The sequence below is a fragment of the Eretmochelys imbricata genome, chromosome 6 (genome assembly GCF_965152235.1).
Source record: "Eretmochelys imbricata isolate rEreImb1 chromosome 6, rEreImb1.hap1, whole genome shotgun sequence".
Taxonomy (NCBI): domain Eukaryota; kingdom Metazoa; phylum Chordata; order Testudines; family Cheloniidae; genus Eretmochelys; species Eretmochelys imbricata.
In genome coordinates this window covers 119,864,078-119,884,508 of record NC_135577.1, presented here as the reverse complement: position 1 = coordinate 119,884,508, position 20,431 = coordinate 119,864,078, and the positions used below count along the sequence as shown (strand labels likewise).

The window sequence follows — 20,431 nt, the reverse complement described above, 5'->3', positions numbered from 1 at the left end:
ATCCAGATAAATCTTAGGGTGCACTTACTCTATAGACTAGCACATTCGTACCTATGAATAACATATTCATACATATTAATATCGATTATCTCATTCTCAAAACCATTACCTTTGCTCTGAACTGTTTCTTCCATGCTCCTGCAGTGCACCTTGTGGTTACTGATATGTCCCAGAATTTTGGTAAACAACTTCAGTTCTCCATTCAGTTCCCCAAAGTCAGAAGGGTAACTGGTAGGCAATTTATCTATGCCAAAGGTTACAAACACTTATGCAACTTGCTCTAACTAATCATACAGGATACAGGCCTGTAGGTTCCTTGCATTACAGCCAAATATAATGAAATAATATCCACTGCAATATAAACCAAAATAATATACTCAATCAAATTAATAAAGGCAAACAGATTATATAACACAGCAAGCTGGCAGGCTAGCCCCATTGACTACAAAATTAAGGTCTTCTCTCATGACTGTAAAGGCTAGATATACTTTGGATCAGTTCAGTGCTTTCTGGACTGGTAAACTTCTTTCCCAGCACTGGTGCTACAAATGATCAGAAATTTAAATTTAAAAAATCCCTGATCTAAGAGCTGTAGCTCACGAAAGCTTATGCTCAAATAAATTTGTTAGTCACTAAGGTGCTCCTTTTTATTTTTGCTGATCTAAGAGTAAATTTTTAATATTCTAAAGAGAAAATGAGGTTTAAGGTTCAGAATAAAATATTCATAGCCTCTGATGAGGCTGACACACAGAAAAGATTTGCATGTACTATGTGATTGTCTCTTCAGAGGCGAATGACAGATGCAGCAAAGTTCTAAGAAAATTATTAGAATATATTCAAATGCCCTCTGAATGATACAAAAATGAGCGGTCTACAGAGCAGACTTCATTTATAACTACTTTTGTTCTGTCATCTCAAAATAAAAATACAGTATTCTGGTGAAGATTTTTTGCTGTTATATTACATTTGTTTCCACATGTGTTAAACTAAACAGAAGACAGTACTAATTATCAGTTCTACGTTTGGTTTAAGATAATCAATATGCAATTTGACTGTTAGACTGAAGTTTTGATTTAAGTTTTCCTTACCCTTTCTAAAGAAATCAATTTTTTTATAGGTTATTGTGGGAAGTACGATAATTATTCAGAATATTGGAGGTAAGAAATTTCATAGTGGAGTATGTGTGCTTTGGGGTGTTTATAAACACAAAAGGCTATATTTCGGTAAAATTATACTTGTGAGAGAGGCTGACAAAAAGGAAATTTACGGGCAAGGTTTATGAGATCTTGTTATGCCCAAGTGCTACAGTAGGTACACTTTGTCACATCACATGCTCTTTACCCTGCAATTCCTACCCATGACGTGATGAATGCAAACATAAAAGTTGGCCTTTGAATTTAATTGTTTTAGTGGCTTCTATTTACTGAACCATAGAATGCTGTGTATGCTAGCTTAATGGTAGTTTTTCTCTATTTTTGGTTAATTCGAGATTTTGTGTTGATTATACATTATCCTTCGTAATATGGTCTGTTTTTCACACTAATCAGTTTTTTGTCATCTGCTGCGTAGTCTAGCTATTTTTATTTCAAGACAGTTATTTTATTAGGAAATGTACTAAGATGAGCAAAAAAGAACTACCGGTATATAATCAATTACATAGTTATAAACATGTAAATCCCAATTAGCAACCGGCATATGAATAAAGTAGGAGTACTTACAGAAATATTAAGAGTAGAGTCCAAAAGAAGGTAGGTTTAAAAGGTAGAGTTAGAAGAGAGTGACTGACCGCTGTGGAATGCTCAGGTTTAAACTGGATTCTTTCTCCTGTATGAAAGCAGGAAATGTGCTGAAAACAAAATAAAAAGATTAAGAAAGAGGATGCAGACAGTCATTTATAATGACTCAGAGAAACAGTGTTCCAGTGTCTGTCTGTAAAGAACAAGCAGTCATTATCAGAGTACCTGGACTTATTGCAAAATGGACGTAGAAGTAGACCAAGTAACTGCTTTTATGATTGGCCTGCCTTTACTAAAATTGCTAGTAATGGAAACTACTTAATTTAAATGACTATAAAAATCCTGGAATTAATATCAGACAGGAGCAAACACATTAATTCCAAGGTCTAAAGATTATTTATTCATGCAGGTTTTAGAGGATGTTATGTAGCTATGAACAGATTTTTAAATTTCCTTTCCCATTTGACTGGACCACTAAATAAATGTTTTTAGACAAAGAGGGGATACATAGTGAAGGTTCGGGTGACTCTGGGATCTAGTACAAGGCTATTCGGTCAAAGGAAATTTGAGTCTTATTTCATCCCCATAACAGTTCATAACCTTCTCTGTGTGTCATTTTTAATAAAACTCAGTTTAGTCATGCTAGAGGCCCAAGCTGTTGCATGTTGGATATTATCAAACTGCTTATTCCATCTTCTGCAATGGAATTCTCTGCCAGGGATCTTGACCTGTTCTGCCAAGAATTTCATTTCTGTTTAACAGGTTAATTCAAGGAGCAGCTTTCACAATTGGAAAGCGTTCTTTCAAGTATTTAAAAATGCCTGTCACTTTCCAAATCCTCTGTCTTTTGGTTCTCAGGATTTAAGTGCAAAGATCTTTTGTATAGGAGAGTGGTACACGTATTTCCTGCCCTCATACATTTAAGTTCTTTGCAAAGATTAACCCATTTCACAGATAGGGATAGGCGATTTTTCCCTAACTGAATCAATGTAGTATTGCTAGATCAAAAGCACCCCCCCCTTTGCATAAAGAGGCACTCTGCCTTGTCTAACTGGAGGTGGGGATGGGGAATGCAGCCTCCATGGCACTTCCTCCATCTCCTGGTATCCTGTGGGAGCTTTGTTTTCACTCTCAATGAATCCTCCCTCCCCAGCAGCTGCTATTTCTACTGTCTCAAAGAGACTCAGCCAATAGCAGCATGGTCCTTTGGAAGTGTGCTGCCAGGGGAAAGGTGGGAGCTAGTGAAGCCGTGTGGTGGTCAGGAACCACCCTTACAATTGGCTCTCCTAGTATTTAACAGATTTCCGGGATTAGGAGGCCTCTCCCAATCAAAACTCCATGTTCTTGACCCTTGAAGAGACAATTAAGGTACAGGAAGTTTTCTTGCCTTTTTGGTCCCCTTCCATGGGTTTCTCAGTGAGAGAGGTCAGGCCTTTGAGTTTAGTTTGTCCTGAAGGGATGCCTCTAGTCTTATCAGTATGGACTTCTTCATGTTCAGCCCTTTCTTTGATGTCCCATCCCCCCGCCCTTGTTTCTTTGCATCCAGCAAAGCCATGACCCTTCAGTAGTCTTTCACGCTGTATCAGTGTCTTAAATTTCAGAGTACGACTAGAAATAAAATGTTCTCAGTTTACCTTTTCCATCATCAGAGCTGGGAATATTGTATCATTTGGAATCTCATTACAAAGAAGATTATAGGCACTTTCAGAATGTAGGCTAAGCATTATTTTTTAGTGTGGTCTCATTATTTCTAAAAGTAACCAGAATATATGGAAGTGACTTACACTCAATTGGAGTGGAGACGTTATTTAACGTTTTTTTTAAACCATGTTTAAAAGGATGCCTTTAGTGTTCTGGGTTAGTTTTTTTTTTTTTCATAAACTTTAAAAAGCCTTTTTCTTATGGTTATATTTTTTTAAAAAAACCCAAAACAAAAAACATCTTGCAGAGTTGAAAGTAAACTTCTTATTTTTAATAACTTTATTGCACATACCCACTGGTTTATTTGTTTGTATGGGGATGCTGACTTTACTACTGTGCAAAGAAGCATTGACAAAAGAAAAACTTGCTTGGTTTTTACAAACAGCTATAAGAAGAGGAATAGTAACTCAAATTTGGATCAATCAGCCTTAAAAATTTTTTCCTTAATAGTCATTTTAAAAGTTAAAGTTGAGACATAAGCAATCAGAAGCCAGGGAATTCAAAGTTAGGGATAGGGCTTGGGATTTGTCACTCTAAAGTTTTTAAACATGATTTTTCTTTTTCCACATTTATAAGTCTAATTGAATAATTGTCTTTAAAAACTTTACTCCTACTAGTAATAGTTACTCACTCAAATAGTCCCACTGACTTCAGTGGGACTATTCACATAAGTGCTACTTAGCATGAGAAGGGTTTGGAGAATTAGGCTGTAGATAGGAAGTTGCATGATGCCAGATCATCATGTTGTCCTATCCATGTCCTGTACTGTCTCACTTCCCACCTCCTCCTGAGATCCATGCATGGAATGATCCTCTAGGTCAGGGGCGGGCAAACCTTTTGGCCTGAGGACTACATCGGGTTTCCAAAATTGTATGGAGGGCCGGTTAGGGGAGGCTGTGCCTCCCCCAACAGCCAGGCGTGGCCCGGCACAGCCCCTGACCCCTATCCTACCCCTCCTGCTTCTTGCCCCCTGACTGCCCCCCGGGGCTCCTGCTCCATCCACCACCCCCTGCTCCCTGACCATCCCCGGACCTCCCTCACCTGACTGCCCCCCACCGCCCCATCCAACCTCTCCTCTCATTCCTGACTGCCCCACCCCAGGACCCCTGCCCCATCCAACTACCCCTTCTCCCTATCCCCTGACTGCCCCCCACTGCCCCATCCAACCCCTCCCCTCCTCTCCTTCCTGACTGCCCTTCTGGAACCCCTGCCCCCATTCAACCCCCCTATTCCCTGCTCTCTGACCGCCCCGACCCCTATCCACACCCCCGCCCCCTGACCACCACCCCGAACTCCCCTGTCCTCTATCCAACCCCCCGCCCCATTACTGCTCTGCCTGGAGCACCGGTGGCTGGCAGTGCTACAGCCGTGCCTCTGCGCAGCACAGAGCACCGGGTCAGGCCGGGCTCTGCAGCTGCGCTGCCCCAGGAGCTTGCAGCCCCCCTGCCCAGAGCACGGCACTGGCAGCCCAGTGAGCTGAGGCTGCATGGGAGGGGGAACAGCGGGGGAGGGGCTGGGGCTAGTCTCCCGGGCCAGGAGCTCGGGGGCCAGGCCTGAGGGTCCCACGGGCCGGATGTGGCCCGTGGGCTATAGTTTGCCCACCTCTGCTCTAGGTGTACGTTTCAGGCCTGCCATGCTGAAAGGGGGGAGGAGGTCTGTTGTCTATTCCATCTACACACATCCCAGCTGAAGGGCTCTCCATGCAGTTCTGAGTCTGCATGTGTGAGAGGAGGGGGGAAAAAGCATTTTGTCCTAAGGAAGATTCTTGGTTACCACAGCACCAGCTGTATTCACTTATTTACGTAAGAGGGTGGATTGATTTAAATCACTGATCTTGATTTAAATCAGCAAGCAGGAAATCTTGATTTACATAATTGATTTTAATCTTGTTCTGCGTTTATACTTTTTAGTTTTTTTGAAAAAGATGGTTCATTCTCATTGGTTAGTATGTGTCACAGGGTGACACTGGCCTTTTAAGAGGAGCAGGGACAGTACCTGTGCTGCCTCAGCTCACTTCAGTGGGGCTTAAAAGAGGTTATCTGAGCTCTAGAGAAGAGAGAGCGCCAATGAATGAAGGTAACCTTAGAACACAGACATGAGTCAGTTGGGAGAGGCGCGGATGAGAGCTGCCAGAGCTAGGAGACTGACTGTGGTTCCTGGGAGAAGGCTGAAGGCAAGGAGAGCAGCAAGAGGGGTTTCTCCTCGAGCCAGGGCTGAAGGCAACAGGTGCTTGCTGTTTCCAAGCTGGAGCCAAGACTGATGTCTCAGCACTGAAAGGCTGAACCTTAGAGAACAGTGAGAGGGCCAGAGGGAGTTAAGAGATGCTCCTCTGGCAAGAATGACTTCCCAACATGTGGATGATTCCCCTGGGAAGAGCAGGGTTGCACTCCAGTTGGAAGGTCTGGGGTGGCTGTCCTGGCAGAGGGACCGAAGAGGACTGGCAAAGAGGCCATGGTTGAAGGTGCCAGTGTGTGGTATATGTGGCATTGAGGGCCAAAGATGTGTTGGGTGTTTGCACTTGGGTGATAAATGGAATATGTGTTGGGACTTTACCAGAACATAGTTCAAAACAGTTCATGATAATAAACCATGTTGATGGATTAGAGGATAAGACTGTATGGAGTCCTTCAGTTATCCAAGAGGGGATACTGAGGCAGGGTGCCACAGAGCTACTCCTGGCCATGAGGGGACAGTCAGGAGGTGAGTAGCCCTGCTACTATGATTTGGTCCTTTTTTTGCTAACCATACTAATACCCATTATTTAAGCAATTATATATTTATTCCAATTCTTGATTTTTACTACTTTTATTATATTGAGATGCATTTCTTATTCTCTAGATGATTAATATTTTTACTTACGATTTGTGTCAAGCTGCATTTGGATGGAAATTGAAATTCAATTAAAAATCTGCAAAATCATCATTTTAAAAATGTTTGTTAGTTAAATACAATTACATTAAATGTGCTGGCCACATACGGAAAAAAGTTAATCAAACTATGTTTTACATATAAAAATGATTTATTAAACAAAGGAAGTATTATCTGTAGTTAATGAAGTCAACTGATGGTTTCTAGTCACCATGACCTTCAAGATTTTAGAACTGTCAGATCTCCTCCTATCACACCTTGTTTTTAGTCTTAGATTGGAAGAGGAAAATAAACATTCCTGCTTTTTCAGCTCCCAACAGGTTTCTCAAACTTTGAATGAACTAGTTGTTGAACTGAACTAGTGGGATGTGGAATAAACTGAAAAGAAGAAAATATTCTCTCTGCACCTGCAGAAGAGGCTACTACTGTCAAAAGCTGATTTAGCCCTTCAACAAACTCTGGTTCCAGTGCTTATTCAGTGACTGTTCAAAGAGAGTCAGTGGTATGACTTTCTTTGAAACTTCAGGAGCAAAGATGTACTGTTTGAATGTTTTTTATTTAATTTAAATGATTTTAATAGAGTATAGTAAGGTTATCATTTTAAATGGGTTTAATTTTTAAAAGAAAAATTTATTTTAATTTAAAATCAGATTTGACATTTTAAAACATCAATTTTTTAATTTAAAAAACCCCATCAATGTTTATCTATTCTGTTACATAATCCTCTCCAGAAGTAACTGAATCTAGAGGGAGCCCCTGCTATTGAAGCTCCAATGGAGTTGTGTGTCTGTGTAGCAGTGAGCGGGGTGCAGTGGGCCAGAGCCAGGGTTCTGCATCCTGTGGGTTCCCCTAGATCCTGAAGGATCTGCCAGGTTTTGGGCTGCTACTCCATGGAAGGGGGCAGGACAATGAGAAGGAATTCTTCCCCAAGGAAAAGTTCTCAAAGATTTCCCATTTAAAAAATACCCTCCGATTAATTGTCCTCTCCAGCAATAAAGTGTGTGTGTCAGTAAGGATATAACAGCATATATAATGAATGAAGTTGGAGAGTGAAGTATTTTAGCAAGATTTGTGGAAAATGGAGAGACACATCATAAAGTATTGCGCAACAGCATTTCACAATCTGTTGCCAACACTAACAAATCTTCAGCATTGAGGTCTAAAGCGGGAATTATGTGGGCGGAGTTTTACAGCATATTTCTCCAGGCTAAAGACTGGCACTAGCAGAAGATCATTGCTTTAGGGAGGTATGACTGATCACATGGAACCTGGAAGTTTTGATAGATAGAAACAAATTGGAAATTTTGAGAACATTAATTTAATGATACTATATGCAGTAGCAGCTGGAATTAAATACTGCAGTTGAACACAGATGATCTCCGCAGGGATCTTTTGCAACAACAGTCTGAGGTGTACAGTGGAATTCTTTTGTTAAAGATCAGTTTGCCTGCTTTTTGTTTGTTGTGTCCAAATGATCAGTATTTGCAGCTCCATGGAATTGAGTTTCCCAAATCAAACATATGTGAAAGCAAAAATTCATTTTACAAGGATTTAGCAAATTCTAGTGCTCAAGAAGATTAGTTAGTTTATAATGGTTTCCAGTTGTGCCTTCTACAAGTTAAATTATTTACCTGCAGTCAACTGGCTCTCAAAAGGTGCAAAATTATTTCCTCTTTGAAAATATCAAAAACTGTTTCCAGTCAGATTCTAAACTAAAAGCAAAAACAAATTGATGAACACCAAAGGGTATCGGGAAAGGAAACTGAAGCAATGGTGGTGGTTTTGCATCCTGCAAGCCTAGCTCTATCTTGAGCTATGCTGTTTGCTTGCATACTATGCATTTTAAACAGACGTTCTACAGATACCGCAGACATTTTATTCTCTTGTGAGTTACATTTTACAGTCTGTTAATATGATCAACAAAATGAACAACACATGAAGGCAGTCGACTAAACTGTAGCAAATTTCAGTAAATGATGTTGAATACATTACTGAATATTAAATTTTTGATTTCTTATTTTTTGTTTAGGAGATTTTTTGCAATTAAAATAGTCAGTATTTGGCAGACTTTTCTTAAGTATAAAAAGAGCTAAATCTAGGAAAGGGTCTGCATAAGAGACTTTTTGGGGGGTTTTGTAGAGGTGTGGGTAATGTGCTTTTCCAACAATGCTCTCTCAACGCCATCTGCTGGCCAGTCAGAGCATAGCACTAACATGAAGTTGTGATGTTGGGTTTTTGTTTGTATTTTTTAAGTGCTGCTAATTAGAAGTCTTAAGCTGGTTATGCTGAAGAGAGGGCCTTTTTTAGATTTTACTTGGATTTACGTTTATTACAGTTAAGACAGTGGGAGAATTGGAGGGAGCCTAAATTAGGGAAGAAGGAATTTATAACTTGCATAAGCTTGGTTAAACATACTTATAGCTCCAGTGATGAATTTGTACACAGTGCAATTTACATAACTTATATATAAAACTACAGCATTATCTTGCTTCTGCCAAAGCTCAAGTGGCATATTTTACACCATGAAATTAAAATACTCAAACTTCAGTTGTTTTCTATGATCAAGATAGTCATATTTTTCTGCTTTGCAACTTACCTTTTATTCTGCTCAGAGTTCATTTGTCATTTAATTAAAAATGTATTGTAAATAGAATTTTGTCTTGTTTAAAAAGTGCTAATCTGGAGGAATTTAAATATGGCAAATATAGTGAGAAAATCAGGGATTGCATCCTTGTCTCTCCCATCAGAGTACATATTCAACCAACCTATTTGAATAAATTAACACCCCCATAGAGTGGAAGGGCAGACCTAGTGCATCTCTTTGCTAAAGACTGGATTGGTTAATCCTTTAAGAAGTTACTGACCTTCCCCCAAATACAGAAAATCAAATCCTGTTTTTAAGCAAACTGGAATGCATGCTGCCGTTTGTGTTTGACCTGAAAGCTAATTAGCCTTATTTTTTTAAACTGAGGATTTCCAGTGTAGAGCTTCTTTAAATAAGGGCAGTTTTATCAATTGCCTTACTAAATTAACAATTGATGGCCAGTAAGAACAATTATGCTGTATTTTCATAATGTAGTGAATGTAATTGGGGGATTTTTGACACAGTGAAAAAATTAAGACTTTTAAGAAAATAATTCTTATATTTATTTGCAGATTTAATACATTTAGAGCTTTCTACATGAGACATTTTTCTTGTTAGATTGGTCTATTTGTAGTTAAACCACCATAGTTACACCAGTATAACTCCCATATGTGGATGCTCTTATTCCAGAATCAGAGTGACTGTTTTCACCTTTATTTAAATCCCTTCCAAAGTGACATAAACTAAACCGGAAAAAGACTCTCATGCCAGAATAAAAGAGTCCACACAGGAAGTTCTGTTGGTATAATTTATAGCAGATTATATTCATCCTGCCTTCTACCAGTATACCTTTCCCATTCAGACAAGTACTAAATCTGTGGTGGTGTTGTGTTTTGTTTTGTTTTTTTAGTACTGTTTTAAACTAAATACATGCAGCTCCAGTGATTTTTGTAGATTTCTGCTAAAGGAAATATATTCTTTTCATAAATATTGAGTGGGAGAGCCTTCAAGACTTTGTTTTGATTGTGTAATATTTTTATACATACCTAATGCATGGGATGGATGCCTTAGAGTGGTTCTCAAACTTTTGTATTGATGACTGCTTTCACACAGCAAGCCCCTGAGTGTGACCACCCCCCACCCCACCCCCCAATTAAAAACAGAATTTTTTACATTAAACACTTTTATAAATGTTGGAGGCAAAGCGGGGCTTGGGGTGGAAGCTGACAGGTCGTGACCCCCATGTAATACCCTCGCAACCCCTGAGGGGTCACAACCCCCATTTTGAGAACCCCTGCCTTAGAAACTGACATAAACAGAAGAGCGGCAAAGAGTTCTGTGGCATCTTGTAGACTAACAGACGTATTGGAGCATGAGCTTTTGATCCAACGAAGTGGGTATTCACCCACAAAAGCTCATGCTCCAATACGTCTGTTAGTCTACAAGGTACCACAGGACTTTTTGCCGCTTTTACAGCTCCAGACTAACACTGCTACCCCACTGAAGATAAACAGAAGCCTCATGCAGTATGAGGGGCAAAGTAGCTCATGGATTTTTGGTAGCATTCACACTTTGTTTCTTCTGCTCCTCTTCTCTTCACAGTTTGGTTATAGTATTATTTTGATTTTCAGATGGGTAGATGGAGATACTCATGGGAGCGGGTGAACTGCCAGCTGGGGGAGGCCAGCCCTGCTGCCCTCCCTGGCCCCCGAGCACAGGGCGGCCCCAGCCACCACAAGTCTTGGCCGCCCAAGCCCCAGCAGCACTGAAGAGGAGCAGCCTGCCGCCTGGGCTGGGACCAAGGGGGAAGGGGGAGCAGGAGGTGGCTTTGGGGAAGAGCGTAGGCTGGGCCACACGGGGTTGTTTGGGGAGGCACAGCTTTCCCCAGCCTATTGGATGTGCCACCCATGGAGATACGGTAATGTTCCTCTCCCTCAGCCCCACTCCAAATCCCCATGAAACAGAATTGCCTACTAAAAATTCAGCATTCCACTCTCCAGTTTCACTTGCATTCACAACTCTCATCTCCTGACATCTCACTATTTAGATGGACACTTTCTCTTGCATCCATTGGGTCAGAACAGACTATTGCTAAGAAGGTCATTTTATCTACAGAGGGAAATGTAAAAGTTCAAATATCTGTTGTCTCATTAGTTTCTATGAAAGATCCAATTTTATCTGAGCAGTCCAGCTCAGTTTCTCAGTGATAGGGTGGTTGTTTTTTTGTTTTTTAGCCTGGTGTAACTTTTAACTAGGTTTACCCCCGCCCTTATTTTAGTTTTTAATCTTTCTTCTCAGTGTTTTGAAATGAACAGGACTTTATTGGTCAGATTCTCTCTAGCAAGGGAATACAATTGTTACTTTTCTTTCCATCTTCTGTGCTGCCTGGAATCTGTGAGGAGACACCTTATTGATCTGGTATTTGCCCCAGTTCCACAAGACAAGACTGCTCTGCTGTCTTACTGTCCCGCATCTCCCTCTTCACAGTTCTCTCGTCTCTTCTGTCCAAGAGATCAGTGTCTGGACAGAGGGGTTTTTACAAAGTCTGTTTCCCTTCCTCACCTCACTCCTCTCCTGTGTATAAAGTTTATAAAGTGCTTTGGGATTTTTTGCATGAGGCATTATAAAGATGCAAGGTATTAGTAATAACGTAACAAACTGAACTAGTTGATTGAGAACAAGTAGCCAGAGGGAATAAGGTTCATTCTTTCCAACCATGAGATTTTTTTTAAAGGGTATATCACCAACCCAAGTATTAGGAAGGAACAATCATGTCAACAGTTCCCTTTGGATATGAATATACATCCTCCCAAGTCACTACTTTAGACTTTGGCAGCAAATCCCTTGTTTGTGGATAGGATGATGAAAAGAAACTGAAGTTAGTATTATGGGAACCAAAAAGCAAAGCCATTTAGGTGGTTTAAGGTTGGACTACCTGAGAGGATTGGTGGTGCGTTTATTGGACTTTTCTCAATTTTTCTCTTCTCTTCCCACCCCCCCCCCCATGGTTTTTCAAATCTGGGCTCATATGGTGAGTGCCAAACAGTATAAATGCACAGTATAGAAATGCTGACTAATGCATTTATTACATATGTGTTTCTAGTTAGTATTAACCTGTTGTGATGCCCCCAGCTACATAATGAAGAACTCTTCGTGTAAAGTAGCTTAACGTTATACATTATAAATCCTATCCTGCAAACTAGCCAGCCAACATCAGCATTTCACAATGTGCTAATAAGTTCTTTATATCAATAAGTGTGATCACTTGTTGCTCTTAGGACAGTGGTGAATCTATTGGCTGATAACTTTAAGGTGGTGAGAATTGTTGTTTTTTTCCCTGATGGAATGTTGAATTACAAAATTTCCATAAGTCGAGTTGTTGGTATAAAGTTCAACTCTGGTTAATTCTTCTTTATCAGCCAGTTCCTAGTAGTAATTATGTACAAAAAGTTAAATTAAAGGATCATTAAAGTTGCTAAATCAAGCAATAGGAAATGCCCAAATTAAGGTTGCCGCTGCAACTGTATTTCAGCCTCTTTGTGCATCGGCATTATGTTACAGTCTCTAGTTACGTCGTCACGTACCATTTATTCCATAGGACCTCGGCATCATTCAGTGCACAAGATGGACAGCGAATGAAGCAGAGGGTATGCAAGAAGAGAACAGACATTCTTTTATATTTAAGGCACTAGACTGGGACTCAGGAGAGTTGAATTCTCTCCTTGGCTCTGCCACGCATTTCCTACATGATACTGGCCAAGACTGTCCTAATACATATATATACGTAAGAGGGCTGAACTCAGATTGCACAGGCAGCCTTACTTCTGGCACTTACTAATTTTTTGAGTGCTTGACTTTGCAACCTTAATGTTCTTTTAATGTAACTGTTTGTATGTGATAGATAATTCTTTAGACCCCTTAAGTGTCTGTTTTAATACTCAACCAAATGACACAAAATGTTAATTCCTTACTATTGGTGCAGATCAGCGATTATGACGTATTCTTTTGCAATTGCCGTAGAACAGCTCAGCTTCATGACCAACTCATCTGTTCCCCTTATGAGAGATGACCTTATACACTAAGTCCTCTCCAGTGTAGGTAGCATTTAAGTTTTACAGTATAACTTGAAGTTTTTATGTCTGCATCTGCCATTTTTGAAATCTCACAAAATCATTCCTTTGTAGCCAAAGATACCTGTTTTGAATCTATCCTTCTTTCCTACTTCTATTAGTAGACACTGGACAAAACTAGTGGACACTGTAGTTATTTTTTTCTTCTTACTAGAAAATAATTGTTGTTAGACTTTTTTTTTTTTTAACTGCTACATCCCATCTCAGTGGAAAGCTTTCCCTCTTTAGTTTCAACAAACTGATTTCTTTAATTAACCTTTTTGTAGTTTTTTTCCAAAGGATCCGTGATTAGTTTCTTTATTTTTTTCAATATTGTTTAAGATATTAAAGCAGGGTGTATTAAATCAAAGTGATTTAAATGACTAATGTTAATCCCAATTTAAATCAAGTTTTCCTTTTTGCTGACTTTAATCATCAGTTTTAATTATGTTTTGGATTTGTACTTTTTATTTTCCTAAAGAAAGGTTGATTCTGACTAGTTGGTAACCGTTAAATATGTTGATTTGCAACTAAATAGAGCCTCTACACTAAATTTGGTGTGCATTTTTGCTAATCAGGATACACTATACATATTTATTTAAGCAATTATATAGCTTCATTTATATTTATTCAAATTCTTAACTTTTACAGTTTTGTTATGGTAAATGATGCATTTCTTATTTACTAGATTAATTTTTTATTTGTGATTTGTGTGAAGCACTGTTTGAACTCAAAATTAAATGTACAAAACCAGCATTTGATTTTTTATTATATATGACTCCCTTAAAAGTAGTGAACACACACATTTTTCTTATCAAAGTTTATCAAAACGTGTTTTGCATTTAAAACTGATTTAATGAAGTATCATCTGTAGTTAGTGAATCAAATTAATTGTTTCTGGTCACTCTATCTGTCAAGATTTTAGAACTATTAGATCTCAACCTCTTACACCTAATTATTATTCATAGGTTGGAAGAGGAAAACAAGCTTTCCTGCTTTTTTCAGTTCCCAGTTGATTTCATAACTTTGAATGAACTAGTCATTGAACCGAACTAGTTGAATAAATTGAAATGAAGAAGCTACTGCTGTCAAAAGCTGGTTTAGCATTTCAGTAAACTCGGGTTCCAGATGCCTAGCCAGTGATTTCCAGCAGTTCAGTGGTTTGACTTTCTTTAAAGCTTGGCAGAATACATGTACTGTGTAATATTATTTTTGGTATTTAATTTACATGATTTTAATAGATTATAATACATGTAGGCCTTAACATTTAGGTTTTCAATTTCAAATTTAAAGTGTGTTCATTTAAAAAAAAAAAACACCTGTATTTAATTTAAATAAAAATATTTGATCGATCGATTAATTTAAAACTTTGGGGTTTTCTCAACCTACCAAAGTGCTATTCTTCCTGTGAAATATGTAACTGTATTTGTTGATATGAAAAAGAAGCTGGAGTTATCCTCTTAAACAATGAACAGAGCATGGTATCCTGTGCAGTGCTGTTTACTCATGAGTTGTCAAAAGAGAGATTCGTATCTTATGTAAGTTTCAGGGTATAAATATACTCAGTACATTCAGCATTGATTTTCTTCATATCCTAGAGAAAAGAAAAAAGGAAAAGAACATAAATTGGACAAGAAAACTGAAGTAGCTTGTTAGATTATTTATTAGTATATGTATTAGTATATGTACAGAAAGTAAGAAAGATGCATACAAATGTTTAACACGTGCAAGTTTCTTGTTGCACGATTTAGCTCCCTTCTTGGGAGTGAAATTCAATGAAATAGGACTCCAATTTGAAAAACAAACAGTAAGCATACAACAAAGGATAAGCGATAAGCACACAACAAAGGATAAGCAATTAAATGGTTAGCCAGAGGCTGATAGAAATGTATGGGAAGAGTGACATCGTGTGTTAGCAGGAAATCTAAACTTGACGTTAATCTGAAGCTTTCTACAGTTTAAGTTGCAATAGAAATTATGATTTTAAAAAAATCTTTCTGAAGGAGATAAATGTCTGAAACTTCAGACCTGTGTACATAGAATGAATTGTATAGTACAAGTAAGAGAGAGACTGATGGCACTGTTAATGATGAATTGTAATTTAAAGAAAGTTACTGTTTCTCGACTTCAGTAGTTTTTAAACTCTGCCTTTTGGGGGGATAATGTATGAATGTATCTATACGTTAGCATCAGAAAATTCAGTTCTTTGTCTTCTTCGTATTGTAATACTGATATTTTTAAAATTTATACATATTCTTATATAGCACATACCATCTAATTTCCATAGTAAAAGAATCAAATTGGTGACACCACATACAATTTCTCACCAGGCCTTATCAACAGCTGTGTGTCAACAGGGAAAAACAGTTCTAGATTGGAAAAATCTGAGTTTTTTAATACAAAGAAGTGAATATTTCCTTATTTAGTGACCTAGCAACTGTTTTTAATTTAACCTTGCTGTAGGTACATGTCACTTTGTATTAATACATTTCACTTTCTTTACAGAGACCACATTCCTTCTCTTCAGAATTTACCATTAACTGTTTCAGTGCTGCAGCTTCTGTGATTACTAACTTTTAAAGATTGTAACAGTCTATTTAATTTTTTTATTGTGTCTAATCTTAAAATCAGCTTTCAGAAATGTACTGTATTTGGTTTCAACTTAAGTTGATTAAAAAAACCCCAAATAACTGAGTTTACTGGACTAAAACTTTAATCTTATTAAATACAAAAAATGTTTTTCAGATTTTAAAAATATTTAAAGCTTTTTTAGGAAATTTCTAAAATCATTCAGTTCTGAAGGGTGGAGGGGTTATCTTCATGGTAGTTTTAGGTGTGTCTTAAAGCTACTGTAAAACTGAACAAATCACTGAGTAATTTTCTGTTGGTCTTGGAATTATATGTAAACCTTTACAGACAGTGAAGACACAGTAACATGAGAATTAGCCTCTTCTAGAGGCTAATGGGTTGTAGATGAGGTAATATATTAATGAGTAATAGTGAAGAAAGTTGTAAGAGTTCTTGTTTACCCCCAAGGTCTTTTTACAGAGTAACGATTAACTGTATGTTTATCTATATCATTGCCCTCATCTAAACGGAATCGTAAATGCTTAATTGTGTATCATAGTTCCTATGCTGCTGACAATTAATGGAGATTCTTCTTTGACTCTAAAGTGTCCTGTGCTTTTTAAGCAGGAGGAACAGAGTTCTGTCTCTGTTGTTCCCATGACATTCCTAGTGGCCATGGTATGCAGGACAGGGACAACTTTTGAAGTCCTAGTTGACTACATTGTTGTAATTCATTACCAGAAATATTAGTAATTTTATATTGTAAAAATATATCAATCCTGTAGTTACCTAAATTGTTGCAATGTGTATTAGATATTAGTGTACTGACTGATTTAAAAAAAAAAATCAAAGCACATCATTTAAAATATTTTCTAAATATAAATAATTCTCATGATTTGTTCTCATAATTTAGTACCCCACAGATATTTTTTAACTTATAAAAGAAGGGGGAAGAGACCATGCTGCAGCCAGGCTACCGCTAGTAGATCAAGTTTAAGGAAGAAAGCTTAGCAAGAAGTTCCTTTTTTTCCAACTTGTATGGGTTTTTCTCCAATTTGTTTCAAACTACCTTTCTGTAGTATCCTAGAAAATGTTCCTTATTTCAAGATTCTCATGTGGTAGTAATCTCTTCGCTGCTTTAGTTAATGGGTGTAATGCATGTGGATTTGTAGATATTTCTAATGGAAGTATATGAAAAAAAGCATTAATTTTGACTATGGTGCCACTGAGTCCAGTAACTAGCTGGGATGTTACGTTCCAACCACTTTGGTCAAGCCATGCTAATTGTAATTACCAGAGATGCTAGTATTCCAATACTAAATCTGTTTCATTTCTATTCACAGCTATGTCATCTTATCTTTTAATTGTTAAATCTGAACTGCCTGGTGCAATTGCAGGATTCATAAGTGGAAATGACAGCGGGTAAGAGAAAAATGTTTCAAACATTATATAATGGAAGAAAGCAAGTCCTGTAGAAGCAGTTCAGCTCTGTTTCAAAGTATGGATACCAACATTTCCCTTTGATTTCACATGCTAAAAAAATTAGTGATTTACAGGAGTTCCTGGAACACAGAATACTGTTGGCATGTTTGAGTTCTTCATCCACATATGAAAATAGAGCCTGATTCTCTTCCCTCATAAATTTCACATTGCTTTAACTCCATAGATTTTAGTGAAGTTATTCCCAACTAGGAAATTAAGCCTGTAATTTCTGAGCTTGATTTTGCAGCCTTTGAAGTCAAAACTCCATCCAAAAAAAATCTTTTTCTATATTAGGGAGCAAGAATCTTGTGAGAACTGAGCTTGAAAGGAGAAGGCAGAAAAAACCAAAACGTTTAAACTGCTGTCATGTTATCACTTTGCATATTGTTAAACCGCAATACAAAACCCAGCAGGCATTCAAATTTAAATATTTGTTGTCTTGCTTCAATAATTGGACTTGTCTTGAGAAACATGCCAAGTTTTCAAACATGGTTTATAATTCCCCAACTTGGCTTCCATTAAAGAACTTATGCTTTGGAAGTACAACTATATAGTTGTATATAGCAGGCAATGTACTTTAGATCTGAATCAGATCCATCACAAGAAAACTGGCTCTCCTAAGAAAAACGTTCCAGGTTCAGCATTAGAATATCTTATTTTGGTTGTTACAGTGCTGTCACCATTCATGTCAATATGTTTTAGGTTGTGTTATGGCTGTTTTGCAAACTCTTATTTTCGGAGATTTTTTCACTCCGTTACAACATTTTTCTCTGGGCTGAAGCTCAGTATACAAACTCTAACAGAGAGACACTGTGTATGCCAGTGATACAGACACAGTACATAAATGTTGTAGTGCTTACTTTAAAAAAAAAATATTTTTGCTTTATTTACATCTTTCAGTTTGATACTTTTATGTTGGTTATAATTAAAAACTGTCACTTAGGGAAAAAGCAGTCTGTGATCGTCTTAATTTTTTTCAAAATAATAGAGGTCATTAACCTATTAAAGCTCTGTATAAATGGTAGTGTTTTGTGTTTGCTTTTAATTTGGAAAATATTGCCATAAGCTTGAAAAAAAGATGTAATTGTTGTCTTTAACATTTTAACTAATGTCATCTTCCACCTTCAACCTGATATTTTAAGCTCTCTCTGAGCACTGTGACATTAAGCATATTGAATTGATTGGGTATGTATTGTGGAAAAAATTCTTTATTTTTGCTGTCTGATATTTTTACTTTTATTTTACTTTTAAATAATGGTTGTGTTCCTGCAGAGTTGATTCCAACAAAAATTTGTAATAAGGTTCGTAGTAACTTTTAATTATCGTGTCATAATTATTGGCATTCATATAACAGTAGACTCTAGAGGCCCCAATCAGGAATGTGGTCCCATTCCGCTAGGCACTTTACAAGCATATATAGTGACACAGTCCCTGTCTGAAGACCTTACCGTCTAGAAGAAAGAGTTGTATTTCTTAATGTGCCAAAATTTCTGTCTGATACAGACTCCACCGAATTTTGCTGGTTGTCTTGTAAATAATTCATATGCTCAAAATGAGAAGGCTACCAGAATATGTATCTTACCTGAAACACACTAATGGTTCCTTTGGTCTGATCCATTTCCATTTGAAGTCAATGGGAATCTTCCCACTGACTTCTGTGGGCATGATCGAATTCCCATAATCTGTTCCATCTAAAAAGCATATTTTGAAATTACTGATTAAGCCACAATCAAAGTGCATACACTGAACTATGATTTTTTTCCTTGTTTTTTTTCTGCATGACCAAAGCCTGTTTGCTTCATCTATAACTTTTAACTTTTGTTAAAAAAAAAAAAAAACACTTCACACAGCAGCCTGAATTGTCATGTTGGAGCAGAACCTTTAATATTTTTATTTTCTTTGGTCCATTTGTTGAAACCTTAATGTATACCTCTTTGGTAGTTAATTTGTAAAATTGTAGGAAATAATCAAGCACCCAAAATATGTAATTGAATATCAAATCTAAAGGTAGTCTTTAAATATGCAAGGGACATCAATATTGGGTGGTTGATTTAACTAATTATAGTAGGAAATTTGTTTCCAGATGTGGTTACATGACAGTTTTGTTTCTGTTAAGTCAATATGGCATCTGATATGCTTTCATTTTGGTGCATGGTTTGTCTTGTACTTCAGTTAGTTTAGCAAATTCACACACTTGAAACATCACTATCTGTGAAAAATTAGTTTTATATGCAGGTATAGGATCTAAATATGTATGTGTGAAATGTATTTAGAGTATGTGTATGCATGTAAATTTTTCTGTTGAGGAAGTTAAGCACATGTGTAAGTGTTTCCAGGCTTAAGACCATAGTTTGCAATGTGCCTTAATGCCTATTTTGTATATTTTTTAAAAAAGTACAGTATACACACTTGTTAATTGTAAATAGAAATGTTTCAATCATTCTGAATAACAAGAACTCCATATATTTTTTGATGATGACATGAACGTAGTTTAAAACACAGACTGCGTCAAAATGTTGTAATTTGTGAGCTCTCTGTTAACATTTAATGACCCTGTCAGGAGGATATGATTGATGCAATTAAGTTGTCTTGCCTGTGTGTTGCATAACTGATATGGACTGAGAGTAAGAACCTAATTTAGAACATATGATGGTCTTGTCCTATTCTATTTGGGAATGAAATTAAATCAATTTATAAATGTCTGTTTTTAGTTAAAATATGGAAAAAAAAGAACATCTGCTTGCCAAAACATTTGCAGTACAGCTAAAAACTTATACTTCATATTTCATACTTGGAACATTTTTATCATAGAGGAGTAAAGTTACAGCTCAAACCAGTTTTATAGGAAATCTAAAAACTTTCATTTTGAGAGAAAATGTTTTTATACTATAATACTTTATGGAAAAACGTGGGGGGTAGTTTGATCGCTGATGTTTCATTGTTAATTTTTAATAAAAAATAACCTCCATATTTCAAACTAAAACACTTTAAGAATCTTTTTGTAATACTTTCTTTTTTCTGATTTGTATTTCATATGTTGTAGTGGTATTTTATATGGTTTCTTATTTGTTTTTTCAAGAACACATTTTCCAAACATAATAGTATTGATTGGTATATGCTAACCAAAAAAGTTTTGTCCTCCTAACTCATCAGTGGTTAAAAGTACTATAATCTATTGATTGTTTAGCTGTTGGTTTAGACAGTCATGTGGCTTAAAACAAATGCCGCACATATACTGCAGCTAAGGTACTTCAGCTTACCACTCACTTAGCGCAGCATTTATGGTCCATTTACTTAACCCCCTCTATTAATTTTAAAGCTCATCAGCCACCCTGTGGGAAACAAATTATGACAAACTGTGAATTAAAATGACATGTAAATAT

The 20,431-nt window shown here is 37.1% G+C and overlaps 1 protein-coding gene across 8 annotated transcripts in view; it reads left to right on the top strand.

Moving 5' to 3' along the window:
* Nucleotides 1-20,431, top strand: part of SLC38A6 (solute carrier family 38 member 6) — a 53,616-nt gene that overhangs the window by 12,215 nt on the left and 20,970 nt on the right. For all 8 annotated transcript variants that reach the window (XR_013346448.1, XR_013346447.1, XM_077819521.1 and 5 more), the window contains exons 5-6: nt 1,118-1,157; nt 16,910-16,988. Coding sequence is in view for 6 of the 8 variants with exons in the window: in XM_077819521.1 (XP_077675647.1) it covers nt 1,118-1,157; nt 16,910-16,988 (119 nt within the window). In the remaining 2 variants the exon portion in view is untranslated. The remainder of the gene's footprint in view (nt 1-1,117; nt 1,158-16,909; nt 16,989-20,431) is intronic.